Consider the following 22,571-nt stretch of genomic DNA (forward strand, 5'->3'; position numbering starts at 1 on the left):
TTTTTGTCTCGGAAGTTCCTCGTTCGCGCGTCGCGCGGCCGCGCGCGCGCCCGACGGCGGCCGCTCGTCGGGGCCCGGCGGCTCGCGGCCGCGACGATAGGGCGGGCCGACGAGCGAGCGAACGGCGCGCCGGTCGCGTCGCGCGGTCGCGCGCGGTCGCGCGCTGTTGGTCATTGTTGACCTTCACTTGCACAGGCAGCCAAATTGGCTCGTCGGTTTCAGGCGGAATGGCGCCGCGTCGAGGAGATGGTCGCGCTGACCGAGGTCGACCACGTGCGCCTCTTCGCGAACGGCGAGACCGACCACGGTGTCGACTCGTTGGGCCCCCACGCCGACTCCATCGTGGCGACGATGAAGTTGTACGAGCGGCTCCGCGAGCAGCACCCGGAGCTGCCGCCGCTGGAGTTCCCGGCCTCCGCGACGAGCGCGCAGAAGCTGGAGCTGTTCAGGGCCTGCGTCGCCGACGGCACCTACGGCGTGGAGCAGTGGCGCTGCGTCTACAGCGACATGGGGTGCCACCTCTACATGTTCGCCGCGCCGGTCGACAAGCTCGGCGACCCGATGCTCCGCGCGCGCGACGGCGGCGTCTTCGCGATGACCGTTCTCGAGGTCGAGCCCGAGTCCCTCTACGCGCTCCCCGCCGTCATGGCGGGGCAGCAGATCGTCGCCGCGCTCCAGCTCGACGACGACACCTTCGTAGCAGTCGTCTTCTTCCACGCGGTCGCCGCGCTGGGCGCGAACCGCGGCGCGCTCGTCGGCTCCAAGCTCATCCTCAGGGGGAAGGCCGAGGAGGAGCACGCCGCCGCCAAGGCGGCGCTCGCCCGCGCCCTCGCGTGCGAGGAGCAGTCGGACTTTGACGTCGCGGCCGCGAACGCGGCCCTCTCCATCGACGACTGCTCGCGCGCGGACTTCGGCGTCGGCGCGGGCCTCGGCGACGCGGCGCTGTCCGTCGACGACGCGGGCTTCGGCGTCGGCGCGGGCCTCGGCGACGCGGCGCTGTCCGTCGACGGCGCGGACTTCGCGGGCCTCGGCGACGCGGCGCTGTCCGTCGACGACGCGGGCTTCGGCGTCGGCGCGGGCCTCGGCGACGCGGCGCTGTCCGTCGACGGCGCGGACTTCGCGGGCCTCGGCGACGCGGCGCTGTCCCTCGACGGCGCGGACTTCGCGGGCCTCGGCGACGCGGCGCTGTCCCTCGACGGCGCGGGCTTCGCGGGCCTCGGCGACGCGGCGCTGTCCGTCGACGACGCGAACTTCGGCGACGACGCGGACCTCGGCGCCGCGGCGCGGTTCCTCGACGCCGCGGCGAGCGGCGACGACTACGCGCTGGAGATGCTCCTCGACGAGGGCGACGCGGACCTCGGCGCCGCGGCCCTGGGCGAGGACGACGCGAACCTGGGCGCCGCGGCCCTGGGCGAGGACGACGCGGCGCAGCTCGTCACGCTGTTGGTCCGGCTTGAAGACGTGTCGAAGCGCGACGACGCGTGGGAGGTGCTCCTCGACGACGACGCGATGGCCCGCCTCGTCGACGGCGTCGACGGCGGCGCGCCGGCGTCGCGCTTCGTCGACGCCGCGCAGCCCCCCGGCGCCGCGCTCGCGGACCGGCGCGCGCACGCGAACGAGCTCGCGCGCGACCGGCTCGCGCGGCTGCCGCCCGCGGCGCGGCAGGTCTACCGCGACTACCAGAACAAGCTCCGGCGCGACCGGCTCGCGGCGCTGCCGCCCGCGGAGCGCCGGCGGCGGCTCGACGACCGGGCCAAGTACGAGCGCGACCGGTTCGCGAAGTGGTTCGCGAAGAAGTCGGCCCGCCGACCGCCGCCGGTGGCTCGACCAGCGGAACAAGCTCGCGCGCGACCGGCTCGCGGAGCAGCTCGCGGCGCTGCCGCCCGCGGTGCTCGCGGACCCCCTGGGCACGCTCTTGGACCAGCGCCGGTCGCCGACCTTCGCCGGCGCTCCGGCGCTCGCCGCGCCGCCGGCCTTCGCCACGCCGGGGGTCCCGCCGTGCCCGCCGCCCCCGCGGGCGCTCGGCCTGCCGCCGTGCCCGCCGCCCCCGCGGGCGCTTCGCCTGCCGCCCCGCGCGCCAGCCGCCGCCGCGCCGGCCTTCGCCGCCGCGCCGTCGCCCGCCGCGGCGCCGGCCTTCGCCGCCGCGCCGCCGCCCGCCGCGCCGCCGCCCGTGGCGCGCGCGGCTCCCGCCGCCACGCCCGTCGCGATGCCGGGCAGCGAGTCGCGGCCAAGGAAACGGCGCAAACCACTGGGCCCGCGGCGCCCGTGGCTTCCCGACGAGGACGAACGCGTCCGGCAACTCGTCGAGGCCCGCGGACCGAAGCTCTGGGCAAAGATGGCCGTCGAGTTCAACGAGACGCTGGCCAAGGAGGACCGGCGGACCCAGTCGCAGATCCGCACTCGCTGGCGCGATCACCTCGACCCGAGCGTCAACCGGGACCCCTTTACCGACCGCGAGATCGAGATCATCCGCGACGCGCAGCGCCGAATGCCCAACGAGTGGGTCTTGATCGCGGCGCTGCTCCCCGGGCGCATAGACACCCAGGTCAGCGACTACTGGTACCAGACGATCAGGAAGCTGGCGCGACGCGCGCCTAAGTAGTATCGCGCCCCGCACCGCCGCCTACCTGCCGCGCGTCGGTCGGGCGCCACCACGTCATCACGTCGGTCGCTTTCCGCATCGTCGAGTCGTGGATAATTAGGGTGCCGCCGGGGCTTCGGTGCGGTCGGGTCGCGATGCCGCGGGCCCGCTCACTGGCGCGTGGACGCGAGCTCGGCCTTGAGCTCGGCCATGTCCGCGTCGACCATCTCCGTGGCGAGCTTCTTGAAGGTGATCTTGGGCTTCCAGCCGAGGTCGCGGCGCGCCTTGGCGGCGTCGCCGACGAGGAGGTCGACCTCCGTCGGGCGGTAGTACTTGGGGTCGACCTTGACGAGCTCGTGGCTCTCGTCGGCCGCGTCGACGCCGACCTCCTCCGCGGTGCCCGGCTCGCCGGTCCACTTGACCTTGATGCCGACGTGCTCGAAGCTCACCTCGACGAACTCGCGGACGCTGTGGCACTCGCCCGTCGCGAGGACGTAGTCGTCGGGCACGTCGCGCTGGACCATGAGCCACATGCCCTCGACGTAGTCGCGCGCGTGGCCCCAGTCGCGCTTCGCGTCGAGGTTGCCGAGGTAGAGCGTCTTCTGCTGCTGGGCCTTGATGCGGACGACGGCGCGCGTGATCTTGCGCGTGACGAACGTCGGGCCGCGCCGCGGCGACTCGTGGTTGAAGAGGATGCCGTTCGTGAGGTGCATGCCGTAGGCCTCGCGGTAGTTGACCAGCATCCAGTAGGCGTACTGCTTCGCGACGCCGTAGGGCGACCGCGGGTAGAAGGGCGTCGTCTCCGTCTGCGGGATCGCCTGCACCTTGCCGTAGAGCTCCGAGGTGGACGCCTGGTAGAGGCGGCAGCTCTTCTCGAGGCCCGCGGAGCGCACGGCGTTGAGGAGCCGCAGCGTGCCGATGCCGTCGGCCTCCGCCGTGTACTCGCTCATCTCGAAGGACACCTTGACGTGCGACATCGCGCCCAGATTGTAGATCTCGTCGGGCTTGACCTCGCTGATGATGTGGAAGAGGTTGCTGCTGTCCGTCAGGTCCCCGTAGTGGAGGAAGAGCCGCACGTCGTCGGCGTGCATGTCCTTGTAGATGTGCTCGATGCGGCCCGTGTTGAACGACGACGACCGCCGGATGATGCCGTGGACGACGTAGCCTTTCTCGAGCAGGAACTCGGTCAGATAGGAGCCGTCCTGGCCCGTGACGCCCGTCACGAGCGCGACCTTCGGCTGCGCGCCCTTCTTCGCCTTCTTTGCGACGTGGGCGGCCATGGCTCACAGTGTTGGCAGCCCGACGTGTTGGTGGCTGCGCAAAAAATATTATGGCCGCCCACGCACCGGCAGCTCGCAAATGGGAGCAAAGTTGCAGTTTGCCATGCTGCCCGATTGCCGGCCCGACTCGACGCCGCTCAACGATGATGGCTGCAGCTCGAAGATAGCACGCGATGGGTGCGGGCGCTTCGAGCGCGGCGGCGCCCGCCTGGACCGAGCAAGCGCCGGACAACTTCGAGCATTGCGGCATGCCGAGCGACGGCAGCCTGGGCTGCGGGCTGCGCGTCCGGCGCAAGCGCTGGCCCCGGGCCGTCTACTGCCTCTACGCGTTCCGCGAGGACGACGGCCGCGAGGTCGCAGCGCTGCGCGCGAGCGCCGGCCACCCGTTCGTCGTCGCGCTGCGCCACTCCTTCGTCGCCGGCGGCCACACGTACGCCGTCTTGGAACATCACGGCGCGGACGGCGGACTCTGGGAGCACCTGCGGCACCAGGGCCCGCTCGAGGAGCGGCGCGCGGCGCTCTACGCCGCGGAGATCGCGAGCGCCCTGGACCACGTCCACGCGCGCGGCTTCGTGCTCCGCGGCCTCTGCCCCGAGGCCGTGTCCCTCGACGTGTTAGGCCACGCGAAGCTGTCGTCGTTCCAGCTCGCGGCGCCCGTCGACGGCGAGTCCCGGTCGCGGGCCGTCGGCGTGCCCGAGTACCGCGCGCCGGAGATGGTCCGCCAGCTGCCCTACGGCGTCGGCGTCGACCGGTGGGCGCTGGGGGTGTTAGTGTTCGAGATGCTCGCGGGACACGCGCCGTTCCTCGGCGGCAGCCGCGAGGAGCTCGAGACGCTGATCCTCAAGGGGGTCGTGGATTACGAGGACATGACGGCGACGAGGCGGCAGCGGGTCTCCGGGGACGCGCGGGACCTCGTCGCGGCGCTGACGCGCCTGGAACCCGCGGCCCGGCCGGCGCTCCGCGACCTCGCGCGCTTCCGCTTCTTCGGCGGGCTCGACTGGGACGCGCTCCCGTCGCGGCCCATCGTCGACGACGTGCACCTCTCCGACGCCGCGAGCCTCGAGGCCGTCCGGCGGCTCGGGCGGCCGGCGGAGGAGACCTGGCTCCCCGACGACGTCCTCGGCCACGTCGCGTCGTTCCTGCGCCTCGGGCCCGCGCGGCCCGCGCTCCGCGACGAGGAGTGGGCGGCGCTGCGCGAGGACGACGTCCGCCGGTTCCGGCTCGACCGGCGCGCGCCGCTCGGTCTGAGCCCGCGGGAGCCGGAGTAACGCGTCGGTTGTGGATGCTTACTGCTTGGCGCGGAGGACGCCCGGGAAGTGGCGCGACAGTTCCCAGCGGATGAGGGGGGGCAGCGGCGTCGCGAAGTCGCGCGGCTTCGACGCCGACGGCGGCGGCGAGTGCGCGTCCTCCGGCGGCGGCTTGGCCGGCGAGGGCAGCGCGACCAGCGGCGGCGGGGCCAGCGGCGGCAGCGGCAGCGTCGGCGGCGACGGGAGCCGCGCGGCGGGCGGCGGCGGCGGCGCGTAGGGCGGCGGCGGCGGCGCGTAGGGCGGCGGCGGCGGCGGCGCGTAGGGCGGCGGCGGCGGCGCGTAGGGCCGCGGGCGCTTCGCCGGCGGCGGCGGGTCGAGGCTCGGCAGGAGCGCGCGCGCGGGCGGCGCGAAGGTGCCCGGCGCGGCGCCGTGCGTCGGCGGCGACCGCGGGTGGAGCGCGGCGCGCTGCGCCGGGTGGGGCTGGAGCGCGGCGCGCCGCGGCGGCGACGCCGGCGCGATGACCCAGCGCGGCGGCGGGCTGTAGCGGCCCGACGCGCCCTCCGGCCGCGCGTAGCTCTGCCGCGGCGGCGGCACGGGCGCGGCGCGCGGCGCGGCCGGCCCGGGCAGCAGCACGGCGCCCTCGACGAGCGCCGCGGGCGACGCCGCGGGCGGCGCCGCGGGCGACGCCGGCAGGAGCACGGCGCCCTCGACGAGCGCCACGGGCGCGTCCGGGGCCGCCGCGCGCGGCGGCGCGCGGGCGCGGGCGGCGACCTCCGCGACGATGGCGAGCTTGAGCTCCACCGACTCGTGCGACGCCTCGCTCGGCGCCTCGCTCGGCGTCGCCTCCGGCGCGGCCTCCGACGCCTCCGACTCCGGCTCCTCGTCCGGTCGCTCCCCGCCCGGCTCCGGCGCCGACGCCTCCGGCTCCTCCTCCGGCTCCGGCTCCTCCTCCGGCTCCGGCGCCGGCTCCTCGGCGGGCACGTCGAGCGCCGCCTCCTCGGGCGCCGCCTCGGGCGCCGCGTCGAGCGGCTCCTCGACGGGCTCCTCGACGGGCGCCGCCGGCGCCTCGCGCGCGGCGTCGACGCGGCCCTTGAGGTCCGCGACGGCGACGGCCATGCGGCGCACCTCGGAGATGGGCCCCTTGGACAGGGCGACGACGGCGTGGCCCGGCCCCCGGTGCCGGAGGCCGCAGCCCACGCAGAGGAACGGCGTCGCCGCCTCGGAGCCGTCCTCGGCCTCGGCCAGGCACCCGTCGCAGCGGACGTAGTGGCAGGGCAGCTCGACGGCGCAGGCGTCGCAGCGCACGACGAGCGCGCCCGCGGGCTCCGGGCCGACGGAGAGGCGCCGGGACCGGAGCCGCGCGAGCGCCTCGGACTCGGACCGCAGCGTCGCCGCCACGCTCCCCGCGACGACGCCCAGCAGCTCGGGCAGGCCGCGCTTCGCGCGCGCGTCCAACGCGGCGTCGGAGCGCCGCGCCCGCGGGCTCCCCGGCCGCTCCAGCCCCCCCGCGTGGGCCACGAGGTGCCGCGCGACGTCGAGGATCACCGTCCGGATCGCGATCAAGTTCGGCACGCCGATGCGCTCGTTGACCGCCGCGCGGTCCAGCGCGTCGCTGAGCTGCCCCGCGCAGAGCTCCCCGAAGTTCCAGGAGCTGTGCACGGTCACGGAGTCGGCGACGACCCAGTGGAGCGTGCCGCCCTTGAGCACGACGACGTCGCCCGCCCTCTGCAGGCCGACGCGCACGGGCACGCCGTGGCTCCGGAGCCAGTCCGGGTCGGGCCACCAGTTGCCCTCGGCGACGTAGATGTCGACGCCCGCGTGCTCCAACGCCAAGGACCGCACCCGCGCCGCGTGCTCCGGGTCGACCGCGTACCACGTCGAGCTCCCGGGGCCGTGGCAGCAGTTGACGCTCGAGAACCGCAGATTCTCCTCGTGGCCGCCCGTCCAGACGCCGCGCCGCTTGAGGTACATCTGGGGCGCCGTCATGCCGCTCACGCCCTGCCGCGCGAAGCGCAGGCAGTCGCTCGCCGACTGCCAGAGCATCCACGGCGGCAGCGTCCGCCGGAGGTGCGCGAGCTCCGCGTCCATGACGCCGACCATGTCGACGTTCGCCGCGAACTCGATGTGGCCCACCTCGGCCTTGGGCTTCTCGCCCCGGCCCCGCTTCTTCCTCGGCGTCGCGGCGCGCCGGCCGAACGGCGACGGCTCCGGCGCCGCGGGCTCCGCGGGCACGAGGCCCGAGGCCACGTCGTCGGCCATGAGGTCGATGTAGGGGCCCAGGGCCTTGACCGTGGACCACTGCTTCGGCAGGTTCCAGCCGGGCGCGCTCAGAGGCTTCTGCATGACCATGGCGATCTTCGCGCCCCCGTGGCGCCGCCGGAGCGCCGCGAGGCCCAGGGGGCCCGCGTCGCCGCCCGCGGGCAGCAGGCCCCGCAGGATCACGATGCTCCGGTCCAGCGCCGCGTCCTGGGTCTCCTCCGCGTCGCCGCCGCACGCGACGACGGGGATCTCGAGCAACGCGGCGTCCGAGTCGCCGCGCGCGGCGGGCGCCGCCGCGCGCTTCCGGCTCTTGGGCTTCGGCTTCTCCGGCGCCTCCTTGGCGGGGGACGCCTCGTTGCTGAGCACCTTCTGCTCCCAGGCCGTGTCGCCGCGCGTGCGCGGCTTGAGGCTCATGTCGATCTGCGGAGCCGAAAGCGAAATATCTGGCTTTCTCCGGCGCGTCGAGTTTCGGCGCTGCGGCTTTCGCTGCGCGCGCGCTGAAGTCTGTGGCGCGCGGCGCTACTGCTGAGCCCGCGGCCGCTCCGGTGGCGCGGCGGCTGCCGCGCGCGTTTTCTGAGCGTGCCGCCGATGCCAGAGACCCACGCGAGGAGCCGAATCAGAGAGAGAGCTCTAGAGAGAGCCGCGGTGAGCTCAAATCTCCACCGGCGCCGGTACCGCACGTCGCCGCCGCCGGCCGCGCCCAAAGCCACCAGCGCGTCTCCACGGCTTTTTGCACGGTCGTCAACCACAGCCACACCTTCACAACACATCGCCGCCGTCGACCGCGGCCGCACCATCGCGCTTTGCGCATTTAGTGGCAAAAACGTTCGAACCAATGGAGGAGACCACGAGCCGCCGCGCGCGCCTCGAGCAGGAGCTCGGCCTCCTCCAGCAGGACGTCGCCTCGCTCTGCAGCAAGCTCCAGCGCGCGCCGAACTTCGCCGCCGCCGAGGAGGCCCCGAACGACGTCGTGGCGACGCTCCCGGCGAGCGAGCCGCGGCGCGAGACGAACGCGCTCGGCCGCGTCGCGCGGCTCCAGCGGTCGCTCGACGACATGACGCGGCGCCGCGACGAGGCGCTCTGCGAGGGCGCGCGCCTGCGCGCCGAGGTCGAGCGGCTCAAGACGCGCGGCGACAAGTACGCGCAGCTCAAGGCCGCGCATGCCGCGCTCGAGGAGGACTACGCGAGCCTCCAGTCGTCGCTGGAGGCGTCGGAGCGCATCCGCGTCAAGCAGAAGGACCTGCTGCGCCTCCTCCAGCGCGCCGACGACGACGAGGCCCAGGCCGCGCGCGACGACGCGGCGCGCCGCGACCGCCGCGCCGCGCCGCCGACGCGGTCCGCGTCGCCGCCGCCGCCGCCGCCGCCGCCGCGGTCGCGCCGCGACGACTGCGACGGCGACGACGCGCCGCGCTGGTCCGCGCACTCGTCGCTCGACGCCGCGAGCCGGAGCCTGGCGGACTCGCGGTTCCAGCGGCTGCTGCTAGGCGAGGACCCCTTCCCGGCGGGCGACGACGGCTTCGACGACGACGACGACCCGGACGACGACGCCGACGGCGCGCTCGCCGACGCCGGCGCCGCGCTCCGCGCCGCGCGCGCGACCCTGGGCAGCGCCGCGCGCGCCGCGAAGCGCCGCCCGGCGGGCAAGAGCCCGACGCCGCGCCGCGCGGCCGCGGCGCCGAAGCCCAAGGCCGCCAAGGCCGCCGCCGCCCGGAGCGGGCCGCCGTCCGCGCGCCGCGCGGCCGCGCCCCTCGGCGCCGCCGCGCGCCGCGCGCCCGCGCTGCCGCCGCCGCCGCCCGCGCCGCCGCGCGCGCCGAAGCGCGGCGCGACGCCGCCGGCGAAGCGCGCGCCGCCGTCCGCGCGGCTCACGGCGTCCGCGCGCATCGACCGGGCGCTCGCGACGCCCAAGGGCGGCCCCCCGACGAGCGCGAGGACCGCGCGGTCGTCGGCGCGCGCGCGGTCGCCGGCGCCCAAGTCGACCGCGAAGCGAAAAGCGACGACGCCGAAGCGACGGTGAGCCCCGGGCGGCTTAAGGACCCCGGGAACTGCGCACAGGGATGAATTTATGGCGGAGCGACTGGGGTCGGCGGGCCGCTCTGACAAGCGGGCCGGTGGTCGCCGAGTCGCCGCGCGCGGAGGTCCTGCGTCGTTCGAAGGAGAGGGGGGGCGTGGTGTCCAGCCGCTGCAGCCGCGGGAAGGGGGTATCAACTATTTCTTTGTGCAGCCGGCCGCAGCGGCGCGGGCTCACGACTCGCGGTCCGCGGCGAAGGACTTGGACGGGTCCCACTTGGTCTCCGGGTGGGCGTCGATGAACTCGCTCAGCTTGGCGAAGGCGCGCTCGATCTCGTCGTCGGTCATCTCGTCCGTGTAGGCGCACTCGCCGATGCCGTTGGGGAGCGGCGCGCGGAGGATGCCGTCGCGGTGCACCGTGATCTCGCGGGCCGCGCGCTTGTAGGTCTCCGCCGTGATGCCCTCGATGGAGCAGGGCAGGCCCAGCGCGGCGTAGAGGTCCAGCACGCGGTCCGTGTCCGCGTCGCTCAGCAGGCCCTTGTCGTTCGCGATCATCGTGTTCATGATGCAGTCGATGGCGACGGCCTCGCCGTGGCGGAGCTTGAAGGCCTCCGTCGTCTCGAGCGTGCGCGAGAAGGAGTGGCCAAAGTCCATGGGGCGCAGGAGGCTCTCCTCCCAGAGGTCCGGGCCGATGCACTCGAGCATCGTGTCCACGCTCCGCTTGATGACGTCGTCGGCCACGGGGTCGTCGACGAACTTCTTGTCGATGAGGCGCGCGCCGTGGGCCTCCATGAGGTCGAAGAGCGTGCCGTCGTGGACCAGCGCCGCCTTCATGATCTCGCCGCAGCCCGAGATGACGTCGGGGTAGCTGACAGTGGGAAGAAACGACGTGTCGACGAACGTGTGGCTCGGCGAGAAGAAGTGGCCGACGCCGTTCTTGCGCTTGTAGTTCACCGCGACCTTGATGCCCACGGACGCGTCGACCATGCCCAGCAGCGTCGTCGGCATGCGCGCCCAGGGCACGCCGCGGCGCCACAGCGCGCACGCGAACCCGGCCGTGTCCGTGAGCACGCCCCCGCCGACGGCGAGGATGGGCTCCGCGCGCCGCAGCGGGTCGACGCGGGCGATCTCGTCCAGCATGAAGATCATGTTCTCCATGGACTTCTCGTCCTCGTTGCCCGGCGCGATGATGGGGTCGAGGACCAAATCCACGGACGCGGCCCACGCCTCCATCTTCTCCTTGTAGAGGCCCCAGACCGTCTCGTCGACGATGGTGACGAGGCGCCCCGTCGTCAGCTCCAGCTTCTCCGCGAGGAAGGGGTTCCCCGGCGCGAAGCAGTCCGGCGACTGCCAGATCTGCTGGCGCACGCGGCCGTCGTAGGTCTCCCACTTCGGGCCGCCGTCCTGCCCGACCTGCACGCCCTCGACGGTCCGCGCGAGCCAGGCCCGCGACGGCGCGTCCAGGGGCGACACGAAGAGGCTCGCGACGCCGCCGGCGCCGTCGAAGGCCGCCGCCACGTCCAGCTCCGCGGCGACGGCGCCGGACTCGGCCTTGGCCGTGAGCCGCGCGGACACGGTGCGGTCCTCGCCGACGAGCGTGGTCACGCCCGACCAGTCGAAGCCCGCGGCGTCGCCCTCGAAGAAGAGGCGGCTCAGGCCCCGCTTCACGGCGCCCTGGCCGTCGTAGCGCGTCGTCGTCTCGTGCTCAAACTGTAAAGCGCCGCTGTAGGCGAAGCTCGCGACGACTTCGTCGATGAGCCGCTTGTCGCCGACGGCGGCCTCGCAGGCGCCGACGAAGCCTTCGAAGAGCGACGCCTCGTCGGCGCCGGGGTCCGCGGCGGGGCGCGCGGGCGCCGCGGTTTCTTCGCGGCTCGCGAGCGCCTTGAGAGGCCCGCCCCTAGCCCAGCTCGGGCGCGCGGCCCCGTGCGCCGCGTGGCCGCCGACGCTGGCGACGAGGGCGTTGAGCCGGCCGACGCTCGCGGCGAACACGATGAGGGCCGTAGCATGCACCATGTTGCAGCGCGCGCCAATCGACTTCGAGCGCCCTCCTAGAGATCGCTTTGCGTCCGCGTCACTCGGCATGTCGCTGGCAACATGAGCGTGCACGCTTACTAAAGTGAAGGTGCATCTCTTACCACAAGCCCTCTGCAAGTCAGCACTGCCTTCCTAGCGGCGCGCTGCGTCTCCGCGGCGCACTCGCCCACCGCCCGACCGCCCCCCAGGACACAGCCGCACAAAACACACCCTATTTTTACGTCAGCAGCGCCGCGTCCGCGCTCAGCTCGGAGTCGCACGTGTCCGCGCAGACGCCGTCCGTCTGGAGCGTGTAGAGACCGCCGTTGTTCTCGCGGTTGCACGTGCACACGTTCGCGTCGCGGTCCCGGGACCCCCGGTCGCAGCCGAGGACGTTGAACTCCCAGGCGACGGCGCCCCACTTGCCGCAATAGAAGTGCTGCGAGTACTGGCCGTTCGCGTGGCCCGTGCGCTGGCCGACGTTGACGTCCTTCGCCTCGAGCTCCGTGTCGAAGTAGTGCAGCAGCCCGATGGTGTCGTTGGAGCACGTGCCCGTGCCCTCGTACTGGAAGCCCACGTGCGTGTCCAGGAAGTGGTTCCAGTCCATGCCCCAGCCCCACTCGGAGTTCGTGCCCATGTAGTCGTGGACGTGCTCGACGTACGCGTCCCAGTCGGCGACCGTGTGCTCGAAGGCGTCGCCGCCCGCGAGGCCCGGCGCGGCGCGGTTCTCCACGTAGGTCAGCGACGGCTGGAAGCGGCCGAAGATGTCGCCGAGGTGGCCGCTCACGGACACGCGGCGCGCGACGCAGTCCGCGACGTCCAAATCGACGACCTGGGGCGACAGGGGCGCGGCGACGTCGACCCAGTTCGCCACGGTCTGGGCCGCGTCGCGGGCCGAGACCTGGATGTCGACCAGGACGGGCGGCGCGAAGCCCTTCTCGTCGATCCACGCGGCGTAGAACTCCGACGACGCGTAGTACTCGGCGGCCTTTTCGCGGTAGTAGGCGTCCAGCAGGTCGACGGACCGCGACGGCAGGCGCATGGCCGCCTCGCACTCCGACTCGCCGTACACCGGCCACGCGGCGGCCAGCGCGGCCAGCGTCGCGTCGCCGAGCACGGGCGCGGCGAGCTCGTAGACGCGGCCCGTGACGTGGAATAGGAGGTGCGCGACTTCCACGGTCTCGTCGCCGTCGTGGACGTAGCCCGTCGTGCGCCGGCCGAGCAGCGTGACGTTGCCGCCGTAGGCGACGATGGCATCATAGTGCGCGAGGAAGTTCGCCGACGACGTGTAGAGCTGGACGCGGTTGTGCATGAACGCGTTCCACTGGTTGCCCGCGAGCGCGTCTTCCACGACGCGCTCGAAGAAGTCGACCCACTCGACGAGGGGCACGGGGCCCTCCGTGAGCGCCGGCGCCTCGACGAAGTGGAGCCCCACGTCGTTGGCCACGTTCGCGTACGACTTGACGCCCTCGCAGCCGAGGCAGAAGACCTCCGTCGGGGCGAGCGTCGAGTTGATAAAGGGCACGATGTGCTTGTAGGATCCCGGCGGCGTCGCGATGGTGGCCTTGTAGACCATCCAGTCCCACTGCGTCGCGTTGTAGCTCCGCGTCGCGTTGGTCACCGTCGCGAGCGTCGTCGCGCCGCGTTCCAGGAGACGCGGGCGGAGCCGCAGGGACAGGGCCCCGAGCGTCGCCGCGAGGGCGACGGCGACGAGCGCCGCGGATCGGCGTTTTGGTGGTCTCCTTGTTTCCGAATCCACGAGGGACGCCGCCGCGGCGGGGCTGCCCCCCATCGTGGAAGGCCGGCGTCGTCGAACTCGTCCTATGTCGGCCTCAACGCCAGACGAGGCACCGACGGAGCCGCACCGCTTGAAGCTTGCGGCAGATCGACACCTCGCCTCGCCGTGCACGGAGAGCGCAGCGCCATGGACAAGAAAGCGCTCCACAAGCGCAAAATGGCGGGCCGCAAGGCCGCGCGCGACGAAAAGGAGGCCGAGGACAAGCCGCCGGCGCCCGTGGACGACAGCAGCGACGACGACGAGGGCTACGCGCCGAGCCGCGGCGGCGGCGGCGGCAAGAAGTCCAAGGGCATCAAGTGGAAGTACGTGGCCTTCCTCGCCCTGCTCTTCGGGTCGGCGATCCTGCCCGCGCTCCTCTGGGTCGTCGACAACGTCGGCGGCCTGCTCGGCGCGGGCGCGTCGTCGTCGATCTCGGGCCTCGGCGCCAAGCTCGGCATGTCCGCGACGCCCACGGAGCGCCTCACGTCCTTCTACGAGAAGCACAACCCGGACAAGGTCGACGAGGTCGACGCCTTGATCGCCAAGTACGCGGGCAACTACCCGAAGATGGTCAAGGTGCTCGAGGCCAAGTACGGCGACTACGGCTACTTCATGGGCTGGGAGAACGACGCGTCCTTCACCTCCTTCCTCTCCAAGGAGGGCGCCAAGTGGGCCCAGGCCTCCCAGTTCTACTACCGGCGCTACATGCCCTACAAGGCCCGCATGGCCTTTTACAAAATGTACGAGGCGCTCGACCGCATCTTCGGCCCGTCCATCAACCTCGTCCGCACGATCCTCCTCGACTGGCTCTCGCCGGCCTTCCCGAGCCTCGAGAAGTGGATCGGCAAGCCCCCGGGCTACCGCCCGCCCAAGGCCACGACGGCCCGCCGCCGCGCCGCGTCCAACGCCGCCAAGGGCAAGGCCGGCGCCAACAAGCGCCGGGCGCCCAAGAGCACGCGGACGGCGAAGTAGGTGGGGCTGTGGTGCGTAACGTCCCTCTCGGATGGCTCTATCGGATGGCGAGATGATGGCTCCGCGCGTAGTGCATGCCCCGCAGAATTCATGCCTTGCGTCATGACCGGCGCCGCCTCGCTCCGGATCGCCGGGCTCATGAGCCGGGGTCGCGTCCGAGCGCGCGGGGTCGCCCTCGCGTAAGGTCGCTGGAGGTCGCTCGAGATGGCTCCGGATCGCGCCGGATCGCGCCGGATCGCTCCGGGATCCCGGTGAGGCCTCGACGAGGGGGCCCTGCACAACGGTGCGTGCCAGTGCCGCGGTCCCCGGCCACGTCCCCGGCCCGTGCCCGGGCCGTGCCCGGGGCCCCGTGCCGGGCCCGTGCCGGGCCTCCCCGGCCCGTGCCCGGCCCGTGCCCGGGGCCCGTGCCGAGTGCCGGGCCCGTGCCGGGCCGCGTGGCCCGTGCCCGGCCCGTGCCCGGGGGCCCGTGCCGAGTGCCGTGCCGCGTGCCGGGCCCGTGCCGGGCCGCGTGCCCGGAGCGCATTTACCGTGCCGGAACCCCCGTGCCCGCCGTCCCCGGCCCCCGTCCCGGGGCCGGACCGTCGTGCAGGGGCCCGTTCGACGCGTACGAGCTCCCGTGAGGCTCAGCGCAGGCGCTGGCCTTCGATACCCGGCGCGGCGCTTGAAGGAGGCGACGACAAAGCGAGGTGATGAAGCCCGCGTCAGACCATCAAATTCGCCGGCGAAGAGCGTCGTGAGTGCGTCGTGAGAGCGTCGTGAGAGGCGGAACGCGCGGGGGCAGTGCGGTGGCGGCGCGCGGACGAAAAAACGCGGCCTCCGGGCGTCTCGGTGGCCGCGTTCCGTCCGCGCACCGCGCCGCTGCTCGCCTGCCGCCGCCGACGGGCCCTGGCTCGCGCGGGGACGGAGAGTCGCGCGCCGCCGCCGCGCCGGACGGACCGCCCGACGCGCGACGCTTCCGTAGGTTTTTCGCCATGGCCAAGCTCCTGCTCCTCGTCGCGGGCGTCGCCGCGTTCCAGCCGACGACGGGCCCCGCGCGGCCGGCGACGCAGCTCCAGTGGTCGAAGACGGCCAAGGAGCTCAGGCAGAAGTACCCGAACGCGGGCGCGCAGCCGGTCAAGTACGTGCTCACGAAGAACGCGCCGCCCTACGGCAACGAGGGCGACGTGCTCAAGGTGTCGCGGGGCTTCGCCGTCAACTACCTGACGGCCAAGGAGCTCGGCGTCCCCGCGTCGGCGGAGGTCATCGCGGCCGACGAGGTCAAAAAGGCCGCGGCGGCGGCGGCGGACGCGGCGGCGTACGACGCGGCGGCGGACGTCGCCCAGGGCCTCGCGGGCCTCGACCTGAAGATTGTCCGCGCGCTCGGCGAGGACGGCGACGTCGGCGCCGTCGACGTCGCCGACGTGCTCCAGGTCCTCACGGCCGCGGCGTCCGGCGACGTCTCCAAGGCCAAGGTCAAGGTCCCGGCCATCTCGAGCCACGGCGACTACCCCGTCACCGTCGAGCTCCACAAAAAGCTCAAGATCGAGCTCACGCTCTCCGTCGTCGAGGCGTAGGGCGCCCTCCCGCCGCGCGCGCGCCGACGCCAGGCGCGCGCTTTATCAGTCTCCCGAGAACGAGCCGGCCCCGGGGGCGCGCGGTCGGTCGATTCAGGACGCAACACTGCAGTGCACATTAGCTCCCGAACGTCGTCCCCGGCGGGAAGGCGAGCGACAGGCCCGTCGTGTCCTGCCACTCGCCCTTGAAGTTCACGGAGATGGAGACGCGGTACGTCTCCGACGCTCGCGACGACGCCGCGGACGGTAGTACCTGGTGGACCATCCAGCCCGGGAACAGCACCAAGACCCCCTCGGCCGCGGGCAGCTCCACCGTGCGGTGGAACGGCGCGTCCGGCCGCGCGACGCGGCGCCCGCCGCCGCCGTCGCCGCCGGCGTCGAAGGGCCGCGCGCCGCGCGGGTCGTAGAGCGCGAGGTCCTGGCTCCCCGGCGGCACGGAGACGTAGTAGACGCCGCCGACGAGCGAGTCGTCCGTGTTGTGGGGCTCGTGGACGGAGTCGCCGACGACGTGGACGGAGATCCAGGAGACGCACGTCGCGGCGTCGACCTTTGCCGGATCGCCGCCGTGGGCCGCGAGGAGCTCGCGCGCGGCGCCGCGGGCCGCGGTTTGAACGTCGGCCCAGAGGGGCACGGCCCCCAGCGACGCCGCGACGGCGCCCGTCTTGCGGAGCACGCGCATCTGCCACTCGAAGAGCGCGTGGTTGACGCCCGTCGCCGTCGTGTCCGGCGGCAGGCGCGCCCGCACGGCGTCGTAGGCGCGCGCGGCGGCGGCGTACAGCGCCCGGTTGCCGTCGGCGACGGCCTCCGGCCCGAGCGGCGGCGCTGAGAGGTCCCAGCGGCCGACGAGCGCCGCGAAGGGCGCGACGAACTCGCCCGTCGGCGCCACTTTCGGACGGGCCGCGGCGGGCGTCCTCGCGACGCCGTCGGCCAGGGAGTCGTAGCCCGCGGCGCGGTAGTTGGCGACGAGCTGCTCCGCGGCCCACGGACTCGGGTCGAGATCGTGCGACGCGAGGAGATTGAGCCAGCCGCTGCGGCCGTCGCCGGCCTCGCCGGCGGCCGCCGCCTCGTCGGCGTAGGCGCCTGCCAGCGCGACGCGGTTCTTGGGGCCGACGACGGCGTTCGGCAGCGCGCGCGGCCACAGCGCCGACGCGTTCGCGTGCTCGTCGGCATCATCGCGCGAGAGGATCCGCACGTCGAGGGGGGCGCAGGTCTCCTCGAGCGCTGGTGTAGTAGCCGCGGCTGCGGCCTCCTCGAGCGCTGGTGTAGTAGCTGCGGCTGCGGCCTCCTCGAGCGCTGGTGTAGTAGCTGCAAGCCACAGCAGCCTTCCGAGCATCACTCGATGCAGCCTATGTGCAGCTACCATCGGGCCTTCCGAGCATCACTCGCTGGCATTTCTTGTCTAGCAGCGGCAGCCCTCACCATCGTTTGAGGGCCAGCAACGACGGCTCCCCCGGCTTGCCCCGTCAAGCATCGACGCTGCGCGAGCTCTCGCAAGCCCTCGCCGCGGCACGCGCCGAGCCGTCGCGCGCAGCGCTCCGCACGTGCGCGCAAGCGTCGCGCCGCGAGACGTCGACGCAGGCACCGATCGAAGCCGTAGCGCCATGGCCTTCTCGCGCGCGGGCCACGCGAGCCACGTGGCCCGCCAGCTCACGGACATCGTCAAGCTGCCGCTGCTGAAGAAGGAGCCGACGTCGAAGATCGCCGAGATCTGGCGAAGTTACCACGAGGGGCGCCAGGACGCCGTCGGCCGCGACATCCCCGCGAAGACGGCGCAGGTGCTCGTCGACCGCGCGGGCGCGGCGCCGACGTTCCTCTTCCCCGTGTTCCGCGACGGCGGCCACTTCCTGCTCCTGTCCCAGTTCCAGAACCGGCGCCACTTCCTCTTCACGTTCCTCGAGGACTACAAGAAGAACCCGACCTTCGCGCGGCCCTACGTGACCCTGACGCTCCACGACGACCTCGCGAAGGAGAAGGACATCGTGCTCCTCCGGGGCGACGTCGAGAAGCAGATGCTCAAGGAGGAGGCGGACCACGTCATCGCCCAGGTCGTCGAGTCCTACTGCATCGCGAGCCGCTACAGCAGCGACAGCGGACCGTTGACCTTCAACCAGCGGCCCAACGACTTCGACCTCGACGCGATGCTCAAGCACTACCCGAAGCCGCCGGTGAACATCGAGACGCCCTAGCGGGGCGAAACTAACCTTAAATCCTACTTCCCGTCGGCGCCCTTCCGGAGGAGCGGCCTGCCTTTCCGGAAGCGGCCGTCGTACGTCGCGCCGTCGGCGCCCGTCAGGACCCCGTGCTTGGGCAGGCCCTCCTCGTCGAGGTCGCCGACGAAGACGGCGCCGTCCGCGTAGGTCAACGTGCCCTTGACGGGCCGGTCGTCGACGAAGTCGCCGTCGAGCGTCGCCGCGTCGCCGGACCCGTAGGTCACGACGCCCTTGCCCGACTTCTTGCCCGCGCGGAAGTCGCCGACGTAGACGTCGCCGGTCTTCGACGTGTCCGTGCCTCGCCCGTCGGGCTTGCCGTGTTTCCAGGCGCCGACATAGACCCCCCCGCCGTAGACGCGCTTCGTGCCGTGGCCCTCGATGACGCCGTCGACGTAGGAGCCCTCGAAGACGTTGCCGTTCGCGTATCGCACGACGCCCGGGCCGTGGCGCCTGTCCTTGACGTAGCTCCCCTCGAAGACCGTGCCGTCGGACGACACGTACCTCCCGGCGCCGTGCTTCTCGCCGTGGACGTACGCGCCCACGTAGGCGTCGCCCGCGGCGAAGAGCTTCCGCCCCCCCTCGCCGTGGGGCCGGCCCTCGGCGTCGACGGGGCCCTCGTAGCTGTCGTCGGCGCGCACGAGGCGCCTCAGCCACTTGTAGGACTGGTGGCCGCCCTCGCCCTTCGTCGCGTAGACCGACGCCGCGTGCAGCTGGATCTCGCAGACGTGGCCCCGCGCGGCCTTGGACGCCGTCCAGTTCAGCAACACGTCGACGTAGCCCCCCGCGGGCTTCGCGAAGCGGTTCTTCACGCGGACCACGCCCTTGTTCTTCAGCAGCTGTCCGAAGACGCGGCGGAGCTCCGCGACGCTCCCGCAGACCACGGAGACGCGCGCGACGTCCAGGAGCTGGCCCGCCTTGCCCGCGTACTCGACGACCAGCTTCTCGTGCGCGCGCAGCAGTTTCTTGACGCACCACGACAGCTTCGCGGCTTTGGCGTCCGCGGCGGCGACGGCGGCCGCGCACGCGAACCAGAGCTCGGGCAGCGCCGCGAGCGCGTCCGCGTAGATGAGCGAGACGTCGTCGCTCCGCTGCCTGAGCCGGCGCCGGGGCGTCTTCGCCGCGTAGGCTTTGTCGGAGACGAGCGCGTCGTAGTCGTCGGGCTCGCGCGTCCGCGCGCGCCGCGCCGCGTCCTCGTAGGCCCGGCGCATGAGGTCGCCCTCGCGCGCGAGCCGCGCCTTCATCGCCTCGTCGAACTTGAAGGGCTGGCCAAAGACCTGGGACCCGTAGCGCATACTCCAGTCCGCGTCGGTCTTGGCGATGTCGATGCCCGCCCACGAGCCGTACTTCGCCAAGGCGGCCCTGTGCTTCGCGTGGTACCTGGTCTTGGCGTCGAGCGTCTTGAAGCACATGAGGTTTCCCGCGACGTTGGCGTGGAAATGGGCCGGGTATTCCGAGCCGGCGTGCTCGCAGGGCACGACGGCGCCGCGCGCCGCGAGCTCCGCGAGCACGCCCGCCGGCGGCGCGGCGTGCGCGTCGAACTTGTTCTCGTCGACGCTCGCGCGCTTCCGCTGCGCGGGCGGCGGCGGCTCGGCCTCCTCCTCCGGCGACACCGCGCCGGGCGTCCGTTTGAACCAGGAAGCGCGGCCGTCTGCGGTCTTCGGCGTCGCATCGTCCGCTGGCTTTGCGGTTGGTGCGGGTGAAGCGCGCGACTGGCAGGCGCCCATGCTTCGGGCAGCCTTGGAACGCGAGCTTTAGCAGCGCGCAGCTTTACTGGGTATCTGCGACGGCTAGACAGACCGAACGGAACCAAAGAGCAGTCCTTCACCGTCCAAGGCACCCAGGTGATGTTGCAGCTCTGCGAGCTCGACAAGCTCGAGCTCTCGAGCTCTGCCAGGCCGCCGTCTGCGCGCATCTCGCGCACACACCCCCTTACGATACGCGCATCTCGCGCACGCACCCGCTCACGATGCTCCCGAGACCGCTCCTCTCTCTGATCTCCTTCGTCGTCGACGGCCTCGGCCTCGTCGTCGCGGCGCGGAACGTCTTCGCACCCGGCACGCCGCTGTCCTTCATCCCGGAGGACGACGTCTTCCAGCTGCACTTCGGCGCGGCGACGGACCCGAAGATGGCCTTCGTCTTCCAGCTCTTCGGCTGCTGTCTCGGCGCGGTCTCCGCGGCGAAGCTCGTCGTCGTCTTCGGGCACCGCGAGGGCACGTTCCTGCGGCAGAAGCTGCTCTTCGTCTTCGGCGCGTTCGGCATCGCGCTCGGCAAGGTGGTCTACGGATACGCGGGCCTCGGCTTGTCCGCGACGGGAGGCTTCGCGCTCATGCAGGCCGTCGAGGGCGCCGCCATGGTCGCGGACGCGCTCCGGCCGCGGCCGAGCAAGTCGAAGACGTCGTGATGCGCCGAATGCGTCGCTCCGGCACCAAGGCCGGTCGTCGCAAGCGGTCTCCCTACCGGTCACACCTTCCGCGGCCAGAGCTACGGCGCGGGCGGCCACGCCTTCGGCGGCCACGCCTTCGGGACCTCGAAGCTCCCGCTCGGCCTCGCCGCGGGCCCGGGCCTGCCCGGCTTCCACCCGAAGCCGAGCCGCCCGGAGCCTCCGACCTAGCGAGCGCCCCGCGCGCGCGCGACGCGAAATGACGCGAACCCGCCGACGGCCCGTAACGCGCGCGCGACGACTTAGCCGATCTCGAGGAACGCCTCCGGCTGCGTGTCGTCGCGGTCGCCGTGGGACGCGATAGCGTCCGAGGAGACGGGCACGGCGCGGGGATAGGGGTCGATGGCGAGGCAGAGGAACTGGAGCACGAGCTCGCCGAGCTCGACCTTGCCGTCGACGGAGCGGACGACCTCGTCGTCGTCGTCGTCGTCGTCGTCGAACTCGTCGGCCTCGCCGACGACGACGGGCACGACGAACCGTTCCGCGACGTCGCTGAAGACCGGCGCGCCCGTGGTCACGCAGGCCTGGCGCACGGACGCCGTCACGTTGCCGGTGATCTCGATCGCGCCCGTCTTTTTGGACCGCGCGACGGCCGCGGACGCGGCCAGCGCCAGCACCTCGCTGACGTCGACGCGCGTCGCGATCTTCACGAGCTCCTCGGCCGTCGGCGTGATCGTCGCGCGCGCCGTCGCGAGCACGTCGACGACGCGCGGCAGCTCCGACTCGGGGACGACGATGCCGGCGGCCTTCTTCTTCTTCTTGCCCGACTTGGCCAGCAAGCGCGCGGCGCGCGGCGGCTGCGTCCGAGTGGCGACGAAGGAATCGGTGATCGCGCAGCAGGCTGTAGCGATCAGGAGGTACCGATGAGGCGCCGCCATGCTGCGCGTGAGACAGCAACCACAACTCGGCCACACTGATCGCTCGCCGGTCGACGATGGAGGCCTCCGATCGCGATGGACGTCGTGCGGACGCCGTGGCGCATACGCGTCGGCGCACTTGTCCGTGCCACGTGTGACCTCTGCGCGTGAATTACTCGGCGGTGTCGAGGGCGGCGAGCTCGACGTCGTCGTCGCCTCGCATGTGGGACGCGCGACGGAGGCTGTCTTCGACGCTGTCCGTCGACAGCGACGTCGTGCGATTGCGCACCCAGAGGTTGCTGGGCCGGAACAGGGCGAGGAGGCCGCCCGGCGACGCCCCCGGCGAGCCGTGCTTGCCCGGCCCCCGCCGCGGGGGCGTGCGCGGCGGCGGCGGCGGCGGCGGCCGGGGGTCCTCCTGCGCCCCCTCGTCGAAGACGTCCTCGAAGACGATCTCCGTCTGATTCCGCCCGCCGTCGTCGTCGTCGTCGTCGGAGACTTCCTCGAAGGCCGCCGCGATGTCCAAATCGGCGTCCGCCGGCAGCGCCGCGTCGAGGAAGTCGACGGCCGCGCCGCGGTCCGCAGCGCCCGCGACGCCGCCGCCCGCGACGAGCGCCTCGGCGACGTCCGCGTCCTCCACGGACGGCACGCGCAGCCGGAACCGCGGGTCCTCCGAGTCCTCGGTGTCGGCCCGGGCGCGCCGGGGCGTCTCGAAGGGGGCCGCCCCCGCGGGGAGGAAGAGGGTCAGGTCCTCCGGCGGCGGCGGCGGCGGCGCGGCGGCGACCTTGCGCGGCGGCGCGGCGTCGTCCTTGAAGAGCGCCTTCTTCTTCCCCTCGAGCCCCCCCGCGCCCGTGAGGATCTTGATGCCCACCGTGTCGTCGGCGTACTCCTGCGTGTGGCCCGGCGGCTCCTCGGGCAGCGCGGGCGACGGGTAGTTCTTCGTCGCCATGGGCTCCGGCGACGCGAGGAGGCGGCGGACCTCGGTCGGCGGCGGCGGCGGCGGCGGGTCCTCGACCCAGTGACCCTTGTCGTCGTCCTCGCTGAAGAGGCTCGTCACGCCCACGACCGTGTCGACCTTGGGCGCGCGGCGCCGCCGCGCCGCCGCGGCGCCGTAGCCGACCGCGAGGAGCGCGAGGAGCGCGACGACGACGCCGACGAAGAGCAGGGGCGAGATGGACGCGCTGTCCGCGCCGCCGCCGCCGTCGTCGACGGCGGCGGACGACGCGCCGTCGTCGTCGCGCGCGACGGCCGCCGCGCGCGACCGGTACGACGGCGCCGCCGTCGCCGAGGGGGCGAAGTCGGCCGCGGCGCGCGCGGCCGCCGTCGGCGGCGCCGTCGGCGCGGGCCGCGCGCTGGCGACGGCGCGGGGCCGCGGCGA

At 73.2% G+C, this 22,571-nt stretch overlaps 7 protein-coding genes across 7 annotated transcripts in view; 3 read left to right on the forward strand and 4 right to left on the reverse strand.

The window, feature by feature from the left end:
- Positions 1–2,263: 2,263 nt before the first annotated feature.
- On the forward strand, positions 2,264–2,578 carry AURANDRAFT_8346 (hypothetical protein; the record flags this gene model as incomplete). Its single annotated transcript, XM_009043109.1, has 1 exon — positions 2,264–2,578. A coding segment is annotated over one exon (315 nt), but the record flags the coding sequence as incomplete, so codon positions are not given.
- Positions 2,579–2,751: 173 nt separating this feature from the next.
- AURANDRAFT_33270 (hypothetical protein) lies at positions 2,752–3,861 on the reverse strand (the record flags this gene model as incomplete). Its single annotated transcript, XM_009043127.1, has 1 exon — positions 2,752–3,861. One exon carries the CDS (start codon positions 3,859–3,861, stop codon positions 2,752–2,754), a length of 1,110 nt encoding a protein of 369 aa, XP_009041375.1.
- Positions 3,862–4,382: 521 nt separating this feature from the next.
- Positions 4,383–4,811, forward strand: AURANDRAFT_16175 (hypothetical protein; the record flags this gene model as incomplete). Its single annotated transcript, XM_009043110.1, has 1 exon — positions 4,383–4,811. A coding segment is annotated over one exon (429 nt), but the record flags the coding sequence as incomplete, so codon positions are not given.
- A 4,603-nt stretch (positions 4,812–9,414) lies between these two features.
- On the reverse strand, positions 9,415–11,434 carry AURANDRAFT_39207 (hypothetical protein; the record flags this gene model as incomplete). Its single annotated transcript, XM_009043126.1, has 1 exon — positions 9,415–11,434. One exon carries the CDS (start codon positions 11,385–11,387, stop codon positions 9,609–9,611), a length of 1,779 nt encoding a protein of 592 aa, XP_009041374.1.
- A 4,373-nt stretch (positions 11,435–15,807) lies between these two features.
- AURANDRAFT_67621 (hypothetical protein) lies at positions 15,808–17,022 on the reverse strand (the record flags this gene model as incomplete). Its single annotated transcript, XM_009043125.1, has 1 exon — positions 15,808–17,022. One exon carries the CDS (start codon positions 17,020–17,022, stop codon positions 15,808–15,810), a length of 1,215 nt encoding a protein of 404 aa, XP_009041373.1.
- Positions 17,023–17,326: 304 nt separating this feature from the next.
- On the forward strand, positions 17,327–17,680 carry AURANDRAFT_16801 (hypothetical protein; the record flags this gene model as incomplete). The annotated part of the gene is made up of 1 exon (XM_009043111.1): positions 17,327–17,680. A coding segment is annotated over one exon (354 nt), but the record flags the coding sequence as incomplete, so codon positions are not given.
- A 218-nt stretch (positions 17,681–17,898) lies between these two features.
- AURANDRAFT_33279 (hypothetical protein) overlaps positions 17,899–22,571 on the reverse strand; it is a gene marked incomplete at both ends in the record, with an annotated part of 5,986 nt that continues 1,313 nt past the window's right edge. The window contains one exon of the mRNA XM_009043124.1: positions 17,899–18,414. Within this exon, the coding sequence (XP_009041372.1) occupies positions 17,899–18,414 (516 nt within the window). The remainder of the gene's footprint in view (positions 18,415–22,571) is intronic.

The sequence above is a fragment of the Aureococcus anophagefferens genome (assembly GCF_000186865.1).
Source record: "Aureococcus anophagefferens unplaced genomic scaffold AURANscaffold_44, whole genome shotgun sequence".
Lineage (NCBI taxonomy): Eukaryota > Pelagophyceae > Pelagomonadales > Pelagomonadaceae > Aureococcus > Aureococcus anophagefferens.